This window comes from Taeniopygia guttata, chromosome 2, assembly GCF_048771995.1.
Source record: "Taeniopygia guttata chromosome 2, bTaeGut7.mat, whole genome shotgun sequence".
Taxonomy (NCBI): domain Eukaryota; kingdom Metazoa; phylum Chordata; class Aves; order Passeriformes; family Estrildidae; genus Taeniopygia; species Taeniopygia guttata.
In genome coordinates, this window is record NC_133026.1 from 99,606,216 (window position 1) to 99,629,591 (window position 23,376).

Below are 23,376 nucleotides of genomic sequence, written 5' to 3' on the forward strand. Positions count from 1 at the left end.
GGAGATTGGTACTTCCCAGTAGAAGCAGCATCCTTTTCTCCCACTTTTATTTATGCTTCTTGGACACCTCCAGAAAGCCTATTTTGACTTCACTGTGTATTTTATCTACAGGCCTAACTGTGTCTAGTGTGCAGATTTATTTTAAAGGTTTAATACATTCAAGGCAGAGGAACAAGAATCTTATAATGTCATTCATTAGATTCAGCTGTTGCCTGTTGTCATGATATATAAAGCTTAGTAATGAGCTTTTATCAAATCTCAAAGTAGGTTGAGGATTTAATTAATTTACCCCACTATTAAAATTGTTTGCTTTTATTTCTAACCAAAGTTATCTAGTTAATGAGCAAGTATTTAATTTAGGCAAAACAATTAAAGGCTTAGTTCTGGATATATGAAGATACAGTTCTGGACCTTGTTCTCAATATCATCTTAGAATGATATTGAGACCAGTGCTACATCCAGACCCCAGAACTGGATGTAGCACTGCCACTGTGACCTTGCCAACAGCAACTGGTCAGTGAAGTCATCACTGTGTGGGACTTTGCTTAACAATGTGGATTCCTCTGTTCTTCTTCCTCTAGCTCTGCTTTTGCTGTCGAACAAGAAGGTTTTCTTTCTTTACCTGGTCTTACACTTGTCAGTTCTGCAAGAGGTAAATATTTTACATCTGTTAACAAATGAGTACAATTTCATAGGGAAAATGATTGATTTCTGCATTAGAAACCCTCAAAAATTTCTGCTCCTTACTGTTGGTTGGGTCTATTTCTGTAACAGTCTGTGTTAAAAAAAAAGTATGCAGAAACATTTCATTTGTAAGTGACTAAATTGCTTCCTTGGACTGAAATTCTTGACTAAAATGAGAAAAATGTTCTTTTTTTTTTTTTTTTTTCTTTTTATACTTATGAGAAAGCAACATGGAATTTACTCAGGCTCCCCACTCAACAACCTTCTACAACCTCTGTGTTTGGGGAAAACATTTCAAGACAATTTACTTTTTGGGCAATTTTTTGAGTATTGGGGCAGGGGAAATGCAAGAAGGAATATTTGCAGGCAAAATGATAAATTTCAAGTTAACAGTGAGACAGTAAGTGAGAAGATCTATGTAATCACTGAGTTTTGGTCTCACTTACCAGAAGAGGTTTCTTTAGAGGAAAACCAGCTTATTTTTCTTTTTTTTTTTTTTTCCCAGTTTTTTAATTTAGGTGCCATTCTTGTTCTGCATTTCTCCTTGCTTCTGGCTTCATTTTCTGATTGAAGTTACTATGTTAACTTACTTCTTCAAAGAAGCTTTAAAATCAAATAAGTTTATTTAAGGGGAGGATGGAAGGGGGCAGGTTTCTAACTCCTGAAATCTCTTATTCTTGATTTAAACATAATTTTTCCCAATGGATTGATTCATGCTCTTGTTTTTTTACACAGGCCTGTATGCTCGCAGTGTTGCAAAAAAGTAAGTAAGGAAACTTATGTTTCAAGCTTTTCTGAAAAGCTGCAGTCTTTGTAATGATGCTGCACGTGCTTTGTGCTGTTGCCAACAGATGCGGCTGCCATCAAAGCCATACTCCACTCTCCCCATCTTCTCCCTGGGACCTTCAACCTTGCAAAGGGGAGAAAGCTTCATGAGGCCAGAGAAACCCTCTACCAGTCACCACCATTCCCTGCGGAGCAGGTGAGAGACACCCCGGCCCCACTTGTGTCTGTTGCAGATGTTCCCCAAATGTTTCAAGCTGGGTTATCAATTGTGAAGATGCTGCTCACCTGTTTTGTAGTTGGCCATGTTTTTAATGCCTGTAGTTACTTTCCTAAAGCCTAACAGTATCCTAACAGTGTCTTAAACCTTTTTCACATTACAGTCAAAAAATAATGAGAGTCTGGGACAAATGTATTTCTATAGGACCTCTAGGAGAAAATATTCTTAACATGTCTTTTTCTAGTGTGAATGGACTCCGTGGAGATAAATCTTACAGACTGAAATCACCCACTGAATGGGAATTCAGTAATGTCTAGTGCACAGATTTATCTTCTTTCCCCCTAATGTTTCTTACTCCAATTTTCATAATTTTTCCACTTTAATATTATGAATTTATCTGTTGGTTTTATACCTTATACACAGAGGGTTGTCAAAGCTAATTCAAGAAATTAGATATAAAATAAATGCTCCTTTTTGAGGGAATCTGCTGCATAAACCCTCTGCATAGATCACCATTGTATGGTGCTGTGTAGATTAGCCAGAGACATCAGCTATTTTTAGTTACTAGTTGGGTTGTTTATGCCAGGATGTAAATGTTACACACACCCTCAGTCAGTGACCCCGCAATCTTGCCAATCCAGGCAGAAGCTGTCCACTCCAGTGTTTGGAGTAATTTGGGACAGGACAAAGGAAAATTTAAATTCAGACTTTTCGGATGGGATTTTTCCTGGGTCCTACAGCCAAGCTGACAAATAACATGACAGATCCTGCTCTTTTACCTTTCAGATTTACCTCAAGGTCCAAGTCTGTGGATAAGTCACACGAAGAGTTTCCCAAAGAATTAATGGAGGACTGGAGCACTATGGAGGTTTGTGTGGACTGCAAGAAGTTCATCTCAGAAATCATCAACTCAAGCCGGCGCAGCCTGTCTCTGGCCAACAAGCGAGCCAGGTTAAAAAGGAAAACGCAGTCCTTCTACATGTCCTCAGCAGGAACCTCGGAGTACTGCCCTTCAGAAAGGACGATCAATGAGATCTGAGCCATGTGCCTTCTGCTTTGCTTCATCTCCATGAGGTCATTATCCATCAGCGAGGTCACTGGATCCAGATTGTCACCCCGTTGCTTCGTTCCACTTGACTGGCTTGGGTTTGCATTCCATCACAGGATTTCCTACTCCAGCAGCTCCCAGAGACACAGAGCGCTGTGTTTGGATCTGTGCAGGGCGATACACAACGGGTCAGCTGCTCCCACTGGGAGAAAATCGATAGTTTGAAATTGTTGCCTCTTTTGTATGCGTGCGTCGAAATGAGAAAGCGTTTTCTCGCTTTCAATCTGTTTTTAACCATGCTTTGAATCATTTTTCAGGAGATGAGCTGAGATCAGGTGTCTGATGGAGAACCAGACCTAGAACAGCGTCAGCGTTAGCACACTAGCCAACAGTAGGTCCTGCTGCATTCCCACCCTCGGAGTGCTCACGCCCTCATTGAGGCAGCCAAGGGCTGCGTCGCACAGCAGGCACCCAGCATGAGCAGCTCCGGTCAAATCCATCTTCCTTTGACCCATTTTGGTTGCTCTGAGATCGGGGTTCAGCACAGGACTCTAGAGTGGCAGTGTCCTGGGGCAAAGCAGATGACAAAGTTCTTCGCCCGTGCGGTCAGCCATACCCCTGAGCTGCTGTACTTCTTAAGCCTTAGTGTCCTTCTGAGTGACTCCTGAGCAGGTTTTTAGTAGTTTACTTTCTATCTTGAATGTATGATAATGACTACTAGTAGCAGTGAATTTTAGTAGTAGACAAAGTTGTACAGTTTATGAGGAGGATGGGAAATAAGGGAGGCTTCTAATTTTAACTGAATACCTGTAAAATCCTTCTCATGGTTACTCAGAGAAAGCAGTGAGTAAGGTGTAAATTTGTATTATAATGGAGCACACAGATACTGCTATAGTTCTGTCTGGCAGCATATCCACTAGTAACCCCATTTTTTCTGGGGTTTATAACTTGGCTGTAAAAATTCGTGTTCTGCTGAAATTTGGGACAGTGCTCTCTCAGATTGGGAGCGATCTCCTTTTTCCCTTTAATCTTTTTTTCATTCTTTTGCCCTTTTTAATTCACTCACAAGAGAGTGCTAGGCTAATTGTTTAGAAGTTCCAACAATTTTACAATGTTAACTAACATCTCATGCTTTTTTGTACTTTTTTTAATATTCAAAATACTTTTTTTTTTTTTTAATTCAGTCATAGCCAGAGTTTAGTCAATAATTTGGGCCAGATCTTTTTGGTATTTAAAAACAAGCTAACGTAGCCAAGTTATTAATACTTGAAAATCAACTACTGTAACTTTTTTCATAAATTTTTTAATACCCTGAGGCATATTTAATATCTATATAGCAGTGTATTATAGAATGACATAGCAGAAAAGTTTCAGATCTATTTATTAACATTTCTATTCTTCAAATTAATGAGAGATACCTCAGAACTGCTCCAAAGTAGCTGGGACTGGACTTCCATAATGTAATTTTAAAGATGTATTAAACAAAACAGCTTCCTCTGTTCCTCTGTCCAAAAAGCCCAAGAGACAAATGCCCCTCTGGCTCTGGCAAGGCACAGTGCCCGGGCTGGGAGGCACCAGGGCTGCTTGGCTCCCATTTGGAAGCCTTTGGAGCAGCCATCCATATCGTCTCTTTCAGGCTGATTTGAAAAGCACATGCAAAAGTCTCTGTAAACATTTCCAGGGAGTCAGCCATCCTTATTTTTTTCTTAAAAGCCCCTTTGGAAAATGAGAATTTTTGCATATGTAGGGATGATTGAAATAGTTTATATTTTTTTCTGGACCAATGCAAACAGGAAAAGCAGGGCTCAGTGCTAACTCTCCCTCCTTGCTGTCCCATTTAAGGTCATGTGTCACAGCCCTGTTCTCATGGTATCTCTGGAAAAGTGTCTTGCATGTTAAGGCACCTGGAGTACTGGCATGGGAAAGGGATGTAGGATTGCAGGGGAGCAGCACAGGCTGGCTGGTGGGAAAGATTCTGCTGTTGCTGGAAGGGTTGCCTGATCTCAGTCATATCAGCACTTTTTCTTGTTTCTGTGCCAAAACCAGAAACCAGGCCGTGTGTTTGCTGCACAGTGCACCGGGGAACCAGACAGAAACAAATGCAGGAAATATCACTTTGCATCTGCCCTGTTGTTGTCACAATTTTTCATGGAGATGCCCCGGCCATGTTACAGTTTCGCAGTCCTCTGCTCACAGTCTGCTTCCCTGGTGTCCTCAAGCCACCGAGGTGTAGGGCATCCAGCACATTTGTTTTCCTCTTGGAGAGGAATTTGGGATGTTGTAGAGCAGGCAGGATGAAGGACTAAGTAACTCCTGAGCGTGTGAAGGGAAACAAGTCTTTCATGCCTGTGCCCTGTTCCACTCTGGCAGTGTCCAGGGTGGCTCTGGGGCAGTGGCAGAGCCTTGTGATCCAGCCTGTGCCTTCCCAGAATTCCCACAAGTCCTTGGCTCAGGGCAGGCTCTGCTGTGCTGGGCAGGGCACAAACACTGAAAAACAATGCAGGGGCTGTACAGATGACTCCTTGTTGCTCACACGGAGCTGCCATGGGCCAGGGTCTGGATAACCTCCCTTTTTCACTGGGAAAAACCCTCCAAGCTGCTGACACATGCTGTGGCAGGCTCCAGAAGACATGCTGTGGAGGGCTGCCTCTCCCCTTCGCTCTATCCCTTCCTCCCTGGCACGGTTGCTCCGCATCATCCTGACATTTCATTCCACAAGCAGAGAAGCAGCGGGTTGGTTGGTCTGTCGCAGGAAGCCTGAAGGAGCTCAGCTCGCTGGTTGCCTGGCTCTGCAGAGGGGGCTATTTTTAGCTTTCCATCTCCTCCCTGCCTGCACCAGCATCCCAAATCCACTGCAGCCATTGGCCCAGCACCCCGTGGTGCTGCCCAGCATGTCCTAGTTACGGGCTGAACTTCACGTCAGCGTAGGAGGGGGAAATCAGAAGCTTGTAAATATCTGTAATATATTTATTAATATTTAGGAAGTCTCCATCAATCATGCAATGGGAATTGATTTTCCCATGATGTTTTAAAAAGGAAATGAGTCTTATTTATATGTGTGTTGGCTGTTACCTTTTATTAGAGTTAATGCTTTCAGCCCCCTAATACAGTTTGCACATCTTAGAGTGAATTACTGCTGAAAAGAATGTGGCACTAGCACAGTGAACTCCGTTCCACAAATTTTACAATTATTTTCTTCTGTTTTTTTTTTTTTAGCTTTATTAGTATGCCCAATATTTCTTAAAATATATCATAGCAGACCCAAGGAGCTAAAAATGCCTCTGGCAGCATCAGTCTTGTTTTGTATGTGAACCTGGTTGTGGGGAATGCAAAACCAGCTCTGCCTCATGGCAGTGATGGAAGATGTGAGCAGGCTTTTGCTGCAGCTCTCAGACCTGATCTTTCAAGTGTTCATGGTGACAGTAGTGTTTTGAGGGGTTGTTGGGTTTTTTTTTCCCTTTCTCCATTATTTGCTTTATACAGGGAGGGGTGTTACCTGGTAAAAATAAAATGCCTTTCCATTATAACCCTTGTCTGTGTTAATTATTCATGGGAAAGCTGATTTAAAGGTTCTGTATCTCTCTTTTTTTGTGCTTTTGTAGTTTTCTAAGATCAGTCAGCTGTTTCTTTTGGTTAAGAATTGTTAATAAAAATGATTGCATAACAGCTGAACACTGGCTGGGCTGCATGAAGGGATGAAAACCTGTCGAAGTACCTTTAGAACAGCAATAAAAACTGCTTGTGTAACCCCAGTGATGTGATTAGCTCCTTGTCATCATCTGCAGACAACTCCCTCTGCTACCAGTGTGCTGCTTCTTCCAACACTGGCAGGCTGTACCTGAGGCAGCACATTTGTCCTGCATGTAATACAGGCTTTGGGAAATCTCCATCCCTTCTTCATCATTGGAAGAGAAATTCTGACACTCTTTTGGAGAGGTTTTTGATGGATTTGGTTTAGTTTTTAAACCAGAAGTGGAGAGAAGATTATTATCACACTCTTACATTGTTCTCTCTTCTCTCCTGAGTATCCCTTTTTCCCCAGTCTAGTTCAGCATCAGCTTCCCTGGTTCATTACTGGCTGCATGCTCTATAGGTTAAAACTGATTTAGAACCTCCAGCTTTAAACTGCTGATTGCTACCTTCCTGCTTTACTTCATCCAGCAGCACTGCACAACTCTTAGGAATATCTGTCTTACAGCTCAGTCTCATCTGTGAAACAGTGACACCACACAGGCATGAGAGAAAGGTGCTGCAACTCTACACTCTGGTGCTACAGCACATGGATTATGTTCATGTTACTAGAAAATTTTATACTGTTGCCATGTTGATAACTTGGAGCTGCTCTGGTTTATTTCTTCTTTTGTATATGTGTATCTTAAGGCCAATCTGAGAATGTTTATGAATACCAATTCCAGCTATAGAAACCTCTTTTGTTCTTTCTGTCTGATTTTTACTACTGTGTTTCAGATTTTTTGGGTACCTGAAATTACTATTCCTCAGAACTACCTTGTAGGAGAGCCGTGACATTAGCTCAGCCTGATGTGATACAACAGAGCACAGAACCCCTGTGCTGAGGGGCACCTGTGAGCTCCAACAGCCCAGAGCCTGGGCAGCCTTCCCTGTTCCCTCACCTTGACATTGAAAAATCCCAGAGCTGCCCATGCTGCTCAGCTGCCCTGGCACAAGCTGTGAGCTGCTCTGTGTCCCAGAGTCCCCAGCTGCAAAAAGACACTACAAAGTGGTTGCAAACTGTTTAAAGAATTTTGAGAGCTGCTGCTGAAGAGCTGAGTGCTCAGTGTCAAAGCTGAAAGGATCCTGCAGTGCAAGTTCCCATCTGCTTTCAGTACGTGAAAACAATTAGCCCTACTTCCAGATGAAACAAATTCCAGAGAGGTGAAACTTGACAATATTCTGACAAGCAAAGTCTTGTGAATTAATTTTTCTATGGTAGGTCTGCACTCAACGAATGTCATGAGGCGTAATCAGGAGATGGAGCTAAACAGGCATCAAATTTTATGCAGTAGTAGCTTAGTTTGTTTATTTGCAATAAATCAATTCAGTAACGTTCCAGTTTGTTCCCTGGTCAGGCTATTTTGCAGTGTCAGTGCCTGGCTGAACCGAGTGTCAGATGAGAGGTAGCCCAGGCACTGTGTCCTGAGGTAATGGGAGCTGCTGCCGTCTGCAGAGGGCAGCGAGATGGGGTCTGTAGAACATTTCCAGATGTTTGGAACAACCCTTTGGAACAGACCCTTCCGAACAGGCCTTACTATAGCTAATTTAAAAATACACTTGTAAGCAGATGGTCTTTCAAGGTACCAGATTGCTACTGTAAACTCTGAAAACTCTCAAAAGCTGAAAAGGACCTGTTAAGATTATTGATATATTTGATTTTTCAAAAAAAAACACCCATAAGAGCACTCAGTATGAAAAAAATACTCTTGGTCCCTCCGATGCAGCTGAAGGTGTTTCCACTAAGCTTCAGGTCCTCTCTGCATTTCTCTAACCAGTGACACCGGTGCTTAGCAATGGGAGCCAGCAATGCTTTGGGTTTTGCAAGATGGGCCCTGGGCCAGACAGTGCAGCATGGGATTTTTTAAACTGGATTTCAGAAATCTGAGTTCAGAAATCTGCTAAATTTAGAATTAAAGGACATGGGCATGAGTTGACATAAGTTCTGCAGGAGGTGGGCTTCCAAAGTTTGGTGGAAATAAGCACCAGTTCAGCTGGCACAGATCTCTAGAGAGGCAGCACTCTCAGGGCTCAGCTTTCAGGAGAGACAGAGCCCAAGGCCCAGCTTCAGCTGAGACATTTAAGGAGGGCATGTTCCCATTGAAGGGTTCATGTTTTCACTACCTGTGAATCAAAAGCGAAAAGAAGATAATGAGAAGGGGGTTTGAGCTGTATTTCTGTTAAAGCTGGTTCCATCTCCCTCACACCCTTCTTTAATAAAAAAAAAAAATTCCCAAACAGGAGGTGCACTTTTTGGACATGAACAGGCCTAAAGCACAAACCCTTCCCCTTCGAGCTTCCTCTGCTTCTGTGCTGTCACTGTGCATGTACCGTCTGCGCATCTTCAGGGACACCAGGGGCATCAGCTCTAACAGCAAAAGGCCACAGAATTGTCTTCTGCTTGTTTCCATGTTATGTGGTACTGAAATGCAATTCCTTGTTCATGCGTTATTAATTAAAAGCTCTTTAAAACTACTGCATTGATCTCACTTTCTTGAGGGAAATGTAAAGACCACGGGCACCATTTCCTACAGAGCACAGCTGGCGAGGCCATGTGCCATATTTGTTTGGCCAAGCAGAGCTCTGAGCTTTAGCAAGGTCAGACATAAAATTATAGCAAAGTAAAAGAGAAGGTATTGTACCAGCAGGGCCCCACATTAGGGGCCCTTACTGATCATTTCACTTGCAGGTGCCTTCCAATAAAATGAGAATCATACCTCAGTCACCTTCAGTAGTGGAAAAATTAAAAGGACAGGACTTGTATTTCACAGAAATGCCTTCTCACTGAACAAATCCATAGTGAAAGCATGACCTGCTCCCTGGAGCTGCCATTAAAAGACTTGGCCCATAACCTGCATGATTCTGACAGGTGGAAAGTAGTATTGGTGGGATGAGAAGGTAGTTTATCAGATAAATAAGGTCTTATTTACAAGTCAAGGCTAGGGATTTTAGATGAGTCTTTCCTGTTCTAATGCAAAATGAAGCAGCTGCGAGTCACAAATGCAGTTACCAGTCCAGGCCCAGAGGACCCCTGCAGAGCTTTTGAGCAGTGTGTGGCTTACAGCAAGCTCCAGGGAGACTGGTACTGGATCCTGCTGCCTACCCAGCACAGACTAATGGAAATTGGTTTTCTGCAGCTTTTTCAGAAAATCAACAGTCGGTTAGATATTATCACAGTCACACCCAGAAGTGTTTTTTTGAACTGCACATGGCATTTATTTTGGATAGCACCACAGGGTACAGAGACACTTTACAGCCCTGGCCTTCACAGAGTGGTGTTGCCTACCCACCACTGCTCCACCTGAGGATTTGAATGAAAAGTTTCTCATCAAGGAGCATGGCTGGTCATTCACTCAGTGCTAGGTTATTACATTGTCAGCACATCAGTGCCCAGTTTGTGCTCTGCAGCACTTCCTGACACCACTCACTGCAGCTCAATGCCTTTGCTTATTTTAAGCAAAACCTTCAAGAATATGGGAGCTTTCACTAGGATTGCCTTTTGTCCCAACAAATATAACCCTCCTCCAGCATGCCTGCTGACCTGATGAGGTAAAGAAATAAGAAGTATGGGGGAGCACGGAAGACTAACACTCCAGACCATTTAACTACACTGTTTTAATACTTCTGTTGCTAACATGAACCTGCACCAGCACAAAAACTAGACATCAACCAGAAGCCAGTCTATTTGGAGTGTGGCATCTTCAACATCTTGAGATCCTCCAGGGCCAAGAACCAATGTGCCAAGTTTGCCACACTCTGGGAACCACTGCTGCTGTCTTTCCTCACTTCCTCCCCTGCAGAGGAAGCAGTTCTTCCCAGCTTCTTCCTTCCACAGCAGGTGTGTGTGACGCAGCTGTGGGGATGGGGAGAGCAGCCACACTTCTATCCAGCGTGGAGACCTGATGTGCTGGCACCAAATTCTTAAAATCCAACCACCTCCCTATATCACACCCTTGAATTGCAACCCAGCAGCTGAGAAACACCAAACTGCAGCTTGAACGACTGCTGCAAACAACCTCCCTCTCACAACTCACAAACCCAACTTCAGTTCCACTTTCAGCTCTCAAAATGCAGAATTCTTTCTCAAGATGGCACTTGCTGCCTATTAATCAACATGGTTACAAGCACTGAGGACAGAGCACAAGTAGGAAAGGTGCTGATGCCTGGCAAGTGGAGCAGCAGATTGGAAAACCAAGCATTTAGCCACATACTTCCTAAGAGGCAAGAAATGGTGGAGTGAAAGCAGCCCAAAACCAAGGAGGAATGAAACAGAAAGGAGATGGTGCAACAGAAGCAGACAGGGATTAGCTCCTTGCAAGAAGGAAACAAAGTGTCAAGAAAGTAATACAGGAACTTGGTGTGTAATTGGTGCTGACCTGAGGGTGTGGCAGAGGATTTCAGCTCAGAGAGCCTGTGGTGACTTTTGTGGAAGCCATTGCTGAAGTGCTGAAAGCGCTACGCACAAGTCAGCCAGCCCTAAGACAACACTAAGTAAATATTTCATTTCTGATTCAAGGAGAAGCTTTAGACAACTCTTCTCCCATACTTAAGCAATACATGAACCTTTCCAAAGGCTTTCCTACCCCTGACACTCATGTTTTCATCCCTCCAGCAGGCATGTATGGAAATGCTGCAGCACAGGTTTTCAAATGTACACACGCCACCAACTTTTCCCTCTTTTTGTGCAGAGCTCTGCCATAGCTGCACTCCCCTGCCTAGCAGAACAAGACCAGGAGCTAGAACATCTCTGTTCCTCATCCAGGAAGTGGCATCACTCCTGAAAAGGGGACAACTGACCTGCTCCACAGCCATCCATCTTATCTTCCAGACATGAGCTGCTTTAAGCTTTAAGTTTCTGTTCCAAAATAGGAAGGGCTTTAGGTCCACATAAAAAGAGCAATGTAAATATCTGCTATTCATTTAATTGCTTTCAACTAATAGACATATTTTTTAAAGTAGGTTTATTCATTAAGATCATATAATTTAGTTACACCCAAATAAAGTTTACTTTCAAACTAACCAGAATATGAATACTGAAAACTTCCTTAAGCTACAAACACTTTAAAATTATCAGCTCAAAACAGTGACCAACATTTTAGTCTTCTGTTTTTTTAAAAGTTACTCATGCTCTTTAACAGCTTCCTGAACACATGCTTGCCACTTGAACAAGTAAACATCCTTGCAACATTTGTCTCACTTTGTGTGCACACCAAAAAATAAGTTTAAATGCCCTAACAGAGGTTCTGTCAGAGAAACATATACTACATCTGGACCAAACATGACAATTCTGTAAACATCGGACAAGGCTGGAGTCATTACCAATATATATTTATGCATATTTAATAGGAAAGTTTCTGCAGTTATTGGAGTATTTTTCCAGATAATGAGAAGCATTTCAAAGGATTCTAAAACCATTTTGTACCCACATGGAAAAGAGTAGAAAAGGTTCAGTTACACTGGTAGTCAGTAGTTAACAGAAAGCATTTAGAAATGAGAGTCCATTTGTGGTTCTTATACTCTTGTTTTCTCCATTCAGCAAATTAAAAGTTTCTCTTTATGAAACCTTACCATTTGGATTTAAAATTTTCTGCTCATTTCTCATTTCAAGTCTTCTGGTTATTGCATCAATTTCTCCCTCAGTTAAGATGTGATGTGAAGAGCAAGGACCAGTGGAACAGCACAGTCTCTTTATTCCAGCAGCCTACAAATACCCTTCTTAGACATAAGTATTTTCCAGCACCTTCCAGTAATCACTACCCCTGTCCCTATAGGGAAGGGAGGAACTAGGACAAATTAATAAATAGGAAAATAAATTATACCCTTCTCCCCACCAGAAAAACTATTTTAGGCTATTAACATCAATAGAAACTATCCTTGTTTGGATACAAACATCTAAGAGGTAAAGTATCTGTGTGTCATCTTCAGGCAGCACATTTAAACAACCTAAGAAGAGTTAGTTCCACTCAAGATGTAGCCTTTCAAGATGAGCCTCTAGATAAATATCAGATTCTACAGTATCATGTTCTGACTCATGTAGTTCCCTTTAACTGGCCATAAGACATTATCAGATTACAAACCAGACAAAACTCAGTGCTCTAGGACCTATCAGCCCTTTACAGAACAGAAGTTCACACAGAAAAACCTTTATCCCACACAAAGGTTTGTTTCAAGCTTTTCAGTTTGAGATGGTGTAAATAACACATGCCCTCTACCTTTGTTTGAAAAGGTACATTTAGGCTGTTTTGAATGTGCTAAATGTTTTGTTTCCAGTGTTAAAGATAAATTGTTCATATGAAAAGAGCATCTGCAGGAGGTCAGTTTAAACTTCAGTAGATAACAAGAGCTGCTGTGGAGATGATGGATGAGGTTCTCTTCCACTGATCCGGTATTCTTATAAATGGATAAAACCTCTGCAGATCAGCCTTGGGAGGGAGCTCTACAGAGCAGTCTGCAGAATAAGACTTTTCTGTCAGTTACTTTGTTTTATTTGGTGAACGCAAACTTTTGGTTTTATTTTTCTGTGGCCGCTGCTGCCATGGCTGGTTTGATCCCCTCACGCGTGGACTTCAGCTCTTCTAGTTCTGTGTTTAGTTTGCTGATCACCCATTCCAGGGCATCCCGACCCTGCCAGAAAAATACCAGAATTTAGGATCAGAACAGACACAACACCACTGCTCATGTTTCTATAGTTCTTCCTCTGTCAGACATGAAACTTGTTTTAAAATCAATGCCATGCCCTGCATAGTTTGATACCAGATTATATTGATAATTTCTTAGCATCTTCTTGTGGAAACTTCGCTGCAAAGGCATTTGCTTCACCCCTAAGCCAGAAGCAACTGCAATGCTGGTGTGAGCTCCCTGTAGCACAAGGCCGAATTCAGCAGTCAAGTTTCCTTACCTAAGAGATGCTGGTTTTGATGTTTGCTGCTCCCACCACCCAAAGAATATTATGGCAAAATCCAGGTACTATTCTCAGCTTTATTAGCCAAGTTATATAGAGAGTTTTTGAGAAGATCCAGGACAATTAAAGTCTTCCTGTGCTCTTTAAAGTAGCAGCTAAGTGATCTGATACCTATCAAGAGTTCAGAAGTGGACTCGCACTGAATTCTACATTTGTACACAGCAACTTTTCAGCAGCTAAATCAGACTAATTGAGAGTTGCACATTTTATATCAAGGTATGGGAATGTCTCAATCTCAGAACGGACAGCCAGTGCTTCAGTAAGAGCTGGAGAACCCAGGGCAATAAGCCTGGCTAAAATCTTTTACCTGAAGAAGACTCTGTAGCAGCTGCACCCTAATGACCATAAGATGCAGCCAGTGGCACAATGAAGTCAAGAAAGACTTTAACTAAACAAAAGTCAAGATTTTATAACTCTGCAAGCTCAGAATAGCAGCTTTTGTCAAAGCAAGCAGATGGGATCAGACCAGGAGAACACCTGGCCTTTCTTCACTAAGAGAGAAGTCAAGATATATTCACCTCCATTACTCTACTAAGAATAAGAAATATAAACAGTGGAGAGCAGTAAGTGGGAGCCACGTGACTCTGGCCAAGTTCAGAATTTTGGAGACAAAGGTTGAGCCCAAAAAGTCATAAAAGTTCAGGACAGCCATTGTCAGTGTTTAAGCCTTCTGTAGACACTGAAGAAAGGACAAGCAAGGCCTCCTCTGCACAGAGAATTTTGTTCCAAACTGTGATGAGCCACTTTAGTTGTATTCATTAAAGGTAATTAAGTGCATAGAAACATCACAGTGTCCAGAACCTGCTGTTGTCCTTTATAGACTGCTAAGTATGAACAAGAATCTGCATAAGCAGCTTTAAAAACCTAAGGAAAAAAGAATGTCAGAAGAACGCTCATACACACTTCAAGGATTTTTTTGCCAGGCTACAAACATCATTCTGGAATAATATGATAAGGCCAGATGAAGAGGGCAAAGTGTAACCTACTAAAAGAAAAAAAAAAGTTTTACTGTAAATAGGAGCACAGTTATCTCAAGACTCTCTTGAGATGACTCACTAAGGGCAGTGAAGGGCTGACTCTGTTTATCTTTGGGTTTTCCATATTCCAGGGACTCACAGAATAAAAACTAATAGCTACTTCTGCACTGGCAGGTAGTCCTTAAACTGAGAAAAGTCATCCAGGTATCACACTAAAGTGTTCAGCTTTAGTCAAGGCTCAGAAAGGGAGATTAAGCTCCACCCCAAATCACCTCGAGAACTAGAATGTTTAAGTTAATTAATTCAAGAGATGCCTTTAAAAGATGATAATAATAATATTCAAGAAAGCGCAATTGAAATTGTCCACTTTAAGTATAGGTTGCTGATAGAAGATCTTAGAAGCAATGATTTAACTTCTGAGCTCCTTCCATTTGAGCACCAAAGTGACTGTTCTTCAGCAGGGAGTAATTTCCAACTTCTCCACAGACTGTGCAAGACCTGGGAATGCCAGCAAAGCACAAATAAAAGCACCCACACATGGGCAAGCTACTGCACAGCAACAAGTTGTAACCAGCTGTGAATTAACTGAGATGAGTGCTCACTAAGGAAAAAGTGGGGGGCAGGGAAAGGGAATCATCTTTCAGTAAGCAGGTATTTGGACCTTTAAAAGTCAAGTCTAAATATCCTCTCTGAGGTGACACAGGTACACAGAACTGAGACAGCAACAGCTTGGATGTTACATTTGTTATATTGCTTGTCAGAAGGTCAAACATCATGGCCATAATGAAAAACACAGATTCTTTTCAGGCCCTGACTTGAAACTATCACATCACTGTGTTTTCCTTGATATCTTTGTGGATGAGATAAATTAATTTAAAAAATCCGTGACATTCAACTGGCACACCAAGATATTTCCTCCAGTTTTTGAGAGTAAATAGGTCTGTATATATCTCCTTAGACTTGCAAACACTATATGCCATATTTTGCAGCTAAGAATAAACTCATGATTTTGGCAAGGAAGACTTCAGGAACATTCTGCACAGAATGAGTTAGAAATCTCAACCAGATCCAAAGCCTCCAAGTGCCACGAAAACTACCCAGTTATCAGAAAAAAATCTGACAGAGGACTGTCTATAAAGTGTCATACTGTACAACAACTTCTGCAGTCAGTCATTTAGCAAGCACATTCATCCCCAGGCATGCAGGGTGTTTTATTCATTATTGCAGGTGTCAGCAGCATGATGTGGCTGGCAGAACAAGCGCTGCATATGAAGATTTGTTGGTAGAGCTTAATGACTGATAAGTGCTGAGCCTTTGTAGTTGATGTTTTCCAGAAAAACAGCCATAAAAGCTTAGTGGAATGAGAATGTAAAAGCAAACGCTCACGGCATACACAGGTCTCAAAGTAAGCATGTAAAAAGCCCCACTTTCTTAACTAAGAGAAGAACAAATTGGATTTCTTTGTTTTTAAGAAATCTTATTGGTTGAAGCAGAAGCCAATACAGGAATGACAGGGACAGGCTACACTGACTAGTGGAAGGAGAACAATCTGCAGAGAGGTCTCAGAGAGGCAAATACACACAGTTCTCTCAACGCTGAACTCAGATTTGTTCATAGTTATATAACTGCAGGGACATGTCACTACCAAAATGAATATAACTACAAGACCAATGAAAAACAGGAACAGTCTGGCATCCTGACAGCTTCAAGCTTTGCACAGAGTTCCTCAGAAGAGCAACATAATTCCTTAGGCAGAAGAAAAGCAAATGCAATTCTGCTACACAAAACACTACCCCTGTTAGGCAACCTGTTTCGAGAAATCAATTTTATATCCTAGGAACATAGCTCTGTTTCATTTTTATAAAGCCAATTCCACTAGCCAATTTATTAATTTCTTTAGGCACCAGCTTTATATACTGAAATCACAGAAACTAGGACCAGATCAAACACTCAGTGGAGAGACACCTTCTCATCCCTAGCTGTCTGCAGCCTTCACGCCATCAGCTAGACTGTGTGGCACAAGACATGGCTGCAGCACGTTGGCTGCCCAGTGGCACAAGCATGGGTTCATGGATCCAGCCTGGACCGGGGCTATGCTCACCCTCCACAACTGCAGTGCAAGGAACAGGTCTGCCATTCCTGTATGCAAGGTGTGTAAAACAGACATGCAGGGTAGTTTATGAAACCCACGCGACAACAGTCCATGCAGATATTCGCTAGAAAGCTGAAATGCTGTACCAAGAAGAAGAATGCTGGCATTACCACTAGTTAGTACAAACTGCAGGTGTGGAGAACTGCTAGCTTAGAGCGCTTTCAGAATTTTGAATTATCCACTCAATAGCATCCCACCCCTAGAGTAACACAAAAAGATTTACAACAAACAGCAAATTATTTTTTCATTGTCATTAAAAATAATAATGCATCACCTGCCACTGCTACCTCAGAGCAAAGTCTCAATAATTCCTATTTCTTCAGAACAACAAAACATTTTTTAGTAACTGTCATGAAGTTTAAGAGGGAGGTTGAGAACACAGAGGCACAGCACAGCATGTAAGAAGAGCTAGTAGTAGCACAGTAGGTACTGGTTAACAAGGAAAGGGTTGGTAACAGCAATTACAAATTCCTGCCAAGTTCAAAATCTGTAAAGACTTTTCAGTGAAATACATAGGACAAGAAGACCTTTCTGATTCGCAAGAAGCTTGTAAGCCAGTGTGCTCCTTGAAAATAGCAGAACGGAACAAACTTTAGAAGAAATTGAGCTCTCTCACAGGCAACACCTCAACAGGTACAAAGAAATATTTACAGTTTCTCTGATTTCAAAAGAGACATGCAAATATAACTAATGCCTCAAGAGGAATTTTGCCAGCATTTTAACACGTGCCTAACTTGATCTTGCACACCAGCCAACTAGACAATGCTTTGCTACCTCTGGATCAGCCTGAAATTTGGTTGTGAGCCAGGGTTTGTTCCTCTCTTTCAAGAATATACATTCCACACAGACTTTTAAATGGATCAGAGCAGAACTGTAATTTAACTGAAATACCTTCCATTTAAAACAAACAAAGAGCACCCAGCTAGGTAAAGGTACTCTTCAGTGTCTTGAAATGATCCATCCCTCCTTCCCCCTCCCATAATTTTAACATGTTTTCCATTCACCTTAGGAGAAGCACACAGAAGGGTGGAAAAAGGAGGCTTTCTCCTCTCTAATCTAGTTGGTCCTACCAAGTTGGCTTACACTGGCTTGTTCAAGAAGTATCCCTCACAAGGATGAAGGGGTGGCCAAAGCACAGGATTTATGACATAGCAGGAGTAACCTGGACCAGATTCCCACTGTGCTGAACCCCTCCAGCAATGCAGAACACAATCTCAAACTCCTAACAGCACTCATCCTGTTGTTAAGCAGCAAGGCCTATGCTTCTCTAGCAATTCCATTCTTCCCCCAAAAAAACTATGGGACAAAGTGCTCAAGAATAAGCACTCCCATGGCTCTGCTTGTGCTGCAAAGCAGCTCCACAGCTGCAGGCAAAATGAAAAAAGCAAGCACAGGACAGATCAGTCAGTGCAGTGTTACCCAGGTGAGCCAGCACAGCCTCACTTCCTCAAAGAACATGCTTCTGCTTACACTAAATTACTTTTAGCCAAAGGCAAGGAGACAGCTCAATAATGGATATGAACTGAAACAACTGACAAAAGCAGCATAGAAAATATGCTTGTATTAACTGATACTATATCCACATTATAAAGGCTGAAAGTGACATTACATTTTCTACTAGCACTAACTCCTAGAAACAGGTTGCTGAGCTTCTATAAAAAAATGTATTGAAGCACTGTGCACAAAATCTAGAGAAATTAAATATAACATTCAACACACATCATTGACAATTACTATTTCAAAAGAGTGATTGGGTGGGGAAGAGAGGGAGAAAACAGAATAAAGATGTACCTTTCTGGCATTAGAAGATATCGTGTTTGCCATCAAGCTTTCCAGATAACTGCTCAAGCTAATGCCTTTAACAGTAATAACTGCTTCTTGGGTTAGCACAGTCCTGTAAGGGAATAAGGAAAGGTTAACACCTAAGCTGAAAAGAACTAACAAATTGTCTCCTAGACACAAAGACACACCCAAATTTCTCTACTTACTTTTCCGGGTTTTCTGGATGAGGTGTGTAAACCAGTCTCTCGTCAACAGACACCAAGTTTGTGAGCGTAATCTTAAGAACAAAAACAGAGCTGAAATCCTCACTTCCCACCTTTCATTATTCTGTTATCAGCAGCACTACTCAATACTCAATTTAGTGTCAAAATACTGTACACAGAATATAAAACCCAGAACATAGTCAACAGAAAGACCTATAAAGGGTGATGCATCGTCTCCTATCCTTGATCTAATTACATCAAATTTCCCATTCACAGGACAGAGCACCAACAGCTCTCTCTGAATGTCAAGTTTGATTTATTGCCAGTGATTAAGAGAGGCTCTTTCAGACCCCCATAGCACCACCTGGACTAGACAGAAAATTAATACTCAGGAAGGACAAGGCCTCTTGTACAGAAACAAGGCTCTCCTACAGACAACCCCACATTAAATCTGAGAGTTACAAGTTACCAGGATACCAAAATACAGCACAATACTTCATTTACATTTCATTCTATGAAAAAAGGCATTTCACATTAAAACTTTTGTTGGAAATGACAGAACTCATTCATCTAAAAGTCAAACTATTTTACATGCATTCCAAAAACTAATCTTACATTAAAAGCAGAATCACAAATGTTTGATGATTAAGTATTTAAATTTGGAGAAAAAGAAAAAGGGAAGGGGAAAAGATTCATCTAAGACACTGATTAAGACTTGTACATTGTTGCCTCCAATGAAAGACACAGATACATTTCTAATCTAAATGTTAAGAGCAAAACATCCACCTTCCAGAACTAATTATCAGAAACTTCTTAAGCCACCACTCACATTAGTTGAGCAAAGCTCCATCTTCTTTTCCACTGGATCTACCACAGAATGTTCCTCTATGTATGTCAGAGTTCTACTTGTTCCTAATATCTGAGGGAAAAAGAAAAAGGTTAAGTACCAAAATCCAACAAACAAACTGAACCTTGTAACACATGAATGCCAAGTTCTCAGTGACCCCAAATAAATACAAATTCATGGATACCAGAGGATTGTGATCAGTGGCGAGACTTCACTGTCTAGAATGTATCAGCCACAGAGCACGGCACAGACCAGCCTGGAAGGCATTTACAGACATACACAAATTTCATGTTTTACTTCAAAGTCAGCTCCAATTCATAGGATGATATAAAAGGGATCACACCCTTAATAAAGAATGAAGGCTGCAAAAATGTACCGCTTTGACAATACTGGGCAATCCCCACTCCGTGCTGAGAAGTCGGTGACTGTGCAGCCTCCCCTGGTTATCCAGGCTCCTGTCGAGGACATCTACTCCTACCACACACGGATTCATGGGGTTGGGGTACTTTCTCATAGCAGCTTTGATCACGGTATCCCAGGGATGCCTGCAAAAGGAAGAGGTGAGAGTATTTGTAAGTATTTTGTATTGAATTGCAAGTAATCACATGTACTAAATCAGGATATAGGTTGTGCCATGTGGTACAGGCTGTGCAGCTGATAGCTCCCAGAAATCCCTTTGGAATACAGTTATGCTTGGAAAGGCAATAAGAGAGCACTGATACAAAATCAGAAGAAAAAATAAATTCTTCTCTCCAGACTGAAGCAATGAATTATTAACGCAAGACTAAGAAAAATGAAGGCAAAAGGCAACAGTCACTCACTACTACAAGTGGCATTCCAAGCAGTGCCCACAGATGGTGGAAATCTCAGCTCACTCCAGAACTCCACCAGGAAAACAACCTCACCTAACACGTAAGCTTGCCCTGCTTTGAGAAGAGGGCTAGACTACATGACCTGCAGGAGTCCACTCCACCATAATTTTTTCTGTAATTCTAAGCATACCAAATAAACTGAAGAGGACATCACTAGCTTCTGCTCCTTCCTATAGCAAAAACAAAAGCAAAGTGAAATTAAATTCTACTAAAAAAAGGATGATTGGGAAGTTCTAAATAAAGAAACAGATTTTTAGAAACCCCATGAGTTCACAGCCTGATGTCTGCACCTACACCACTGCTTCCAGCAGTTTGTTAGCATGAATTCCACTTACAGAAACAAATTTTGATAACCTCAAATTCCTGGGATTGGAGCAGTCCTGCCACTCAAGTTCAGACTGTCCACATAGCTCTTGAGGTACTTCAGATACTTCCTTCTGAAACAGAGGAGGCTACAGAAACCATGGACTTGATCCAACAGAGAAATTCTGTCCCTAATTATTTCTATATTCAGAATAACTGACTGTCCTGACATGATAGCCTTAAAGCTATGTTTAAAAATTCAACAATTGGTATCTAACTTAAGAAGGCTTAGGGATGCCAAATTGTACTTAAGAATTGCACTTGGGGCCCTAAATGGATTTTATTTTAGTCTTAAAATAGACTGGTACAGAAAGGCACTGACAGTACAGCACTACAAGAACAAACAGAAAGTTGGACAAATAAGTTATTTTTCTTGTTAGAAAAATATCAGGAAGCTTTACTGGTGCAAGCAGGAGAAATAAGAGCCCTCGATTCCTGCAGCAGAAGAACTGGAGGATTGTTCCTTGTTCCATCTTTGGTGACTTTACACCTCCATCAACAGAAGACACAAAAACTGAAAATGACAAAATTCTGTTAAATGTCCCTAAGGGATTGAGTCAGAGATCTGATAAGTCAAAACAACATTTTATTAACCATTCAAATGAACTACCTACACCCACACACATTACGCCATAAGATGGGGAAGTTCTAATACAGAATTTGATGAGAAAATGTCAAATAAAAATAGCTTTTGCATTCCCTAGGTGACAAATACTCATCTGAAGCTCGGGAATTGTGTCATGCTCGAGCAGCCTCTGCCTGATATTTCCTGCTAGAAACCACAGCTCGCTTACACCAGACCAATGCTGAAGTGGAGCACCGAGTACTTGCATCAGCGTAAGGAATTCAGTTTTGTTGAGGTAATTAAAGAAATTCAGAGCAACGCATCAGGGGTATTTTGTAAATACGTTAAGAACTGTCACCCCCGGTGCTCTTCGGGCCTCAAGACTTTTGGAACACCTGTAGCAGAGGAATCATCCCAGAGCTGCACCAGCACGACAGCCTGGTACACACCTCCCGATACTTTTCCCTGCTGCTTCCCCGTGTCGCGAAGCTGGAACCGGGCGGGCAGAAAAGCACTGACGGAAAGAACATTTCCTCAGAGCCGGCTGCGGGGCACACAGCGGCACACCTGAGGCCAAGGGACACCGCCACTCTATCCACGCCTCTTGGAATACATCATAGGCTGCCTCAGTAGTCTGGATTTATTTCTATTCACAGTGTGGAAGTCATTTTTCCTAAACACCCAGCCCTTTATCAAGCCATCACGCTGCCGGGCCAGCTCTACCACTCCATCCTGCTGGAATGCTGTTCCTGAGACAGCAGAAGCCCAGGCGCGGGGTCCGGCCGCGCAGGAAGCAGCTCGAGACGATGCAGCACCGGCACCACCGAGGCCCGTTCCCAGCTTCCCTCCTCCTCCTCCTGCGGCCGTGCCCGCAGCATTCCCATTTCCGCCGTCACCCCAGCGAGACGCGGCTGGCCCCGCACGGCCCGGCTCCGTGAAGCGCGGGGGTCCCGCCGCACCCTCCCCGCCCGGCCCCCTCACCCGAACACGTGCTCCGAGCTCCAGATCTTCATGGCCGCTCGCGGTGCGTCCCTCAGAGCCCGGCGGGAAGGAAGGAGAGAAGGAGGAAGGGAAGGAGGGAGAGAAGGAGGGAGGGAAGGAGGGAGGGCACGCGGCGGCGGCGCGCGGCTGACTGACAGCCTCGCGCCGGCCCGGCAAGCGCGAGCGGCCACCGGGAGGGGCGCGGGGGCGTGCCCGCGCCGGCGCGCGCGTCACGCACTGCGTCACCGCCCCGCCCCTCCCGCGGCCGTGGAAGCGGCGCTGCAGCGCACATGCGCAGAAGCGCGCGCCGGCCGGGCCCGGTGTCGGTGTGTCCCGGGCTGGAAGCGACTCACAGGGATCGTCCAAGTCCAGCTCGTAGCCCTGCCCATGACAGCCCCAGAACCGTGTGCCCGAGAGCGTTGTTCAACTCTGTCAGGCTTGGTGCCGTGACCACTTTCCTGGGGGCCTGTTCCAGTGCTCAACAGCCTCTACATAAAGAACCTTTTCCTGATATCCAACCCAAACCTCCTGTGATACAGTTAGCGCTGGAAAGGCATGTCCTGAGAAAGCAGTTCTGTGTTACCACTGATTGACTGTTCCCCCTGATCGTCACAAATAAACCCTCACCACCAACTCCTCAGTACAAAGGAGACGTGGAGCTCCCGGAGCAGGTCTGGTGGAGAGCTATAAATATGATGGAATTGGAGCATCTCTCTCATGAGGAAGGAAGGGCTGAGGGACCTAGGCTTGTTCAGCCTCCAGAAGAGATGGCTGAGAGAGGACTGCATCATTGTATATATATATATTTAGGGTGCCCAGAGGATGGATCCAGGCTCTGCTCGGTGATGCCAAGCATTAGGACAAGAGGCAACAGGCAGCAACTGATGCTCAGGAAGCTCTGTCCAACTGAATATGAGGAGGAACTTTTCACTGTGTGACCAAGCACTGGAACAGATTGCCCAGAGAGACTATGGACTCTCTCTTACGGCAGATATTCAAGAACCATCTGGATGCAACTCTGTGCCATGTGCTCTGGGATGACCCTGGTTGAGCAGGGAGGTTGGACCCAATGACCCACTGTGGTCCCTTCCTTTCCCATTTTGTGATGTAAGGATTCTGTGAGCTACCAGCATTTTGGTTTAAGCAAACCAGGAGTTTTTATAAAATACCCTAATAACAGCCATGGTGGTGACATGCAGCCAGGGACAG

General features: G+C 42.9%; 2 protein-coding genes across 10 annotated transcripts in view; one reads left to right on the forward strand and one right to left on the reverse strand.

The window, feature by feature from the left end:
* Positions 1–8,939, forward strand: part of SPIRE1 (spire type actin nucleation factor 1) — a 127,899-nt gene extending 118,960 nt beyond the window's left edge. For all 7 annotated transcript variants that reach the window (XM_072924482.1, XM_072924484.1, XM_072924483.1 and 4 more), the window contains 4 exons: positions 582–652; positions 1,420–1,447; positions 1,536–1,666; positions 2,474–8,939. In XM_072924482.1, coding sequence (XP_072780583.1) covers positions 582–652; positions 1,420–1,447; positions 1,536–1,666; positions 2,474–2,726 — 483 coding nt within the window. In that variant the 3' untranslated portion in view covers positions 2,727–8,939. The remainder of the gene's footprint in view (positions 1–581; positions 653–1,419; positions 1,448–1,535; positions 1,667–2,473) is intronic.
* A 2,469-nt stretch (positions 8,940–11,408) lies between these two features.
* On the reverse strand, positions 11,409–22,415 carry PRELID3A (PRELI domain containing 3A). Of its 3 annotated transcripts, none has more exons than XR_012054077.1 (7): positions 22,168–22,415; positions 19,763–19,931; positions 19,369–19,458; positions 18,543–18,613; positions 18,346–18,448; positions 16,641–16,753; positions 11,409–13,088 (listed from the first exon to the last, which is right to left on the reverse strand). XR_012054077.1 is itself a non-coding variant. In XM_012571970.5 (7 exons), the coding sequence occupies exons 1-6, from the start codon at positions 22,197–22,199 to the stop codon at positions 16,700–16,702; spliced, it is 519 nt and encodes a 172-aa protein (XP_012427424.1). In that variant the 5' UTR covers positions 22,200–22,415; the 3' UTR covers positions 11,409–13,088; positions 16,665–16,699. The 3 variants fall into 3 exon arrangements, 2 of the variants coding, with proteins under 2 accessions (XP_012427424.1, XP_002188781.1); XM_012571970.5 differs by having other exon boundaries at positions 16,665–16,753; XM_002188745.6 differs by lacking the exon at positions 16,641–16,753 and having other exon boundaries at positions 22,168–22,398.
* Between the last annotated feature and the right edge of the window lie 961 nt (positions 22,416–23,376).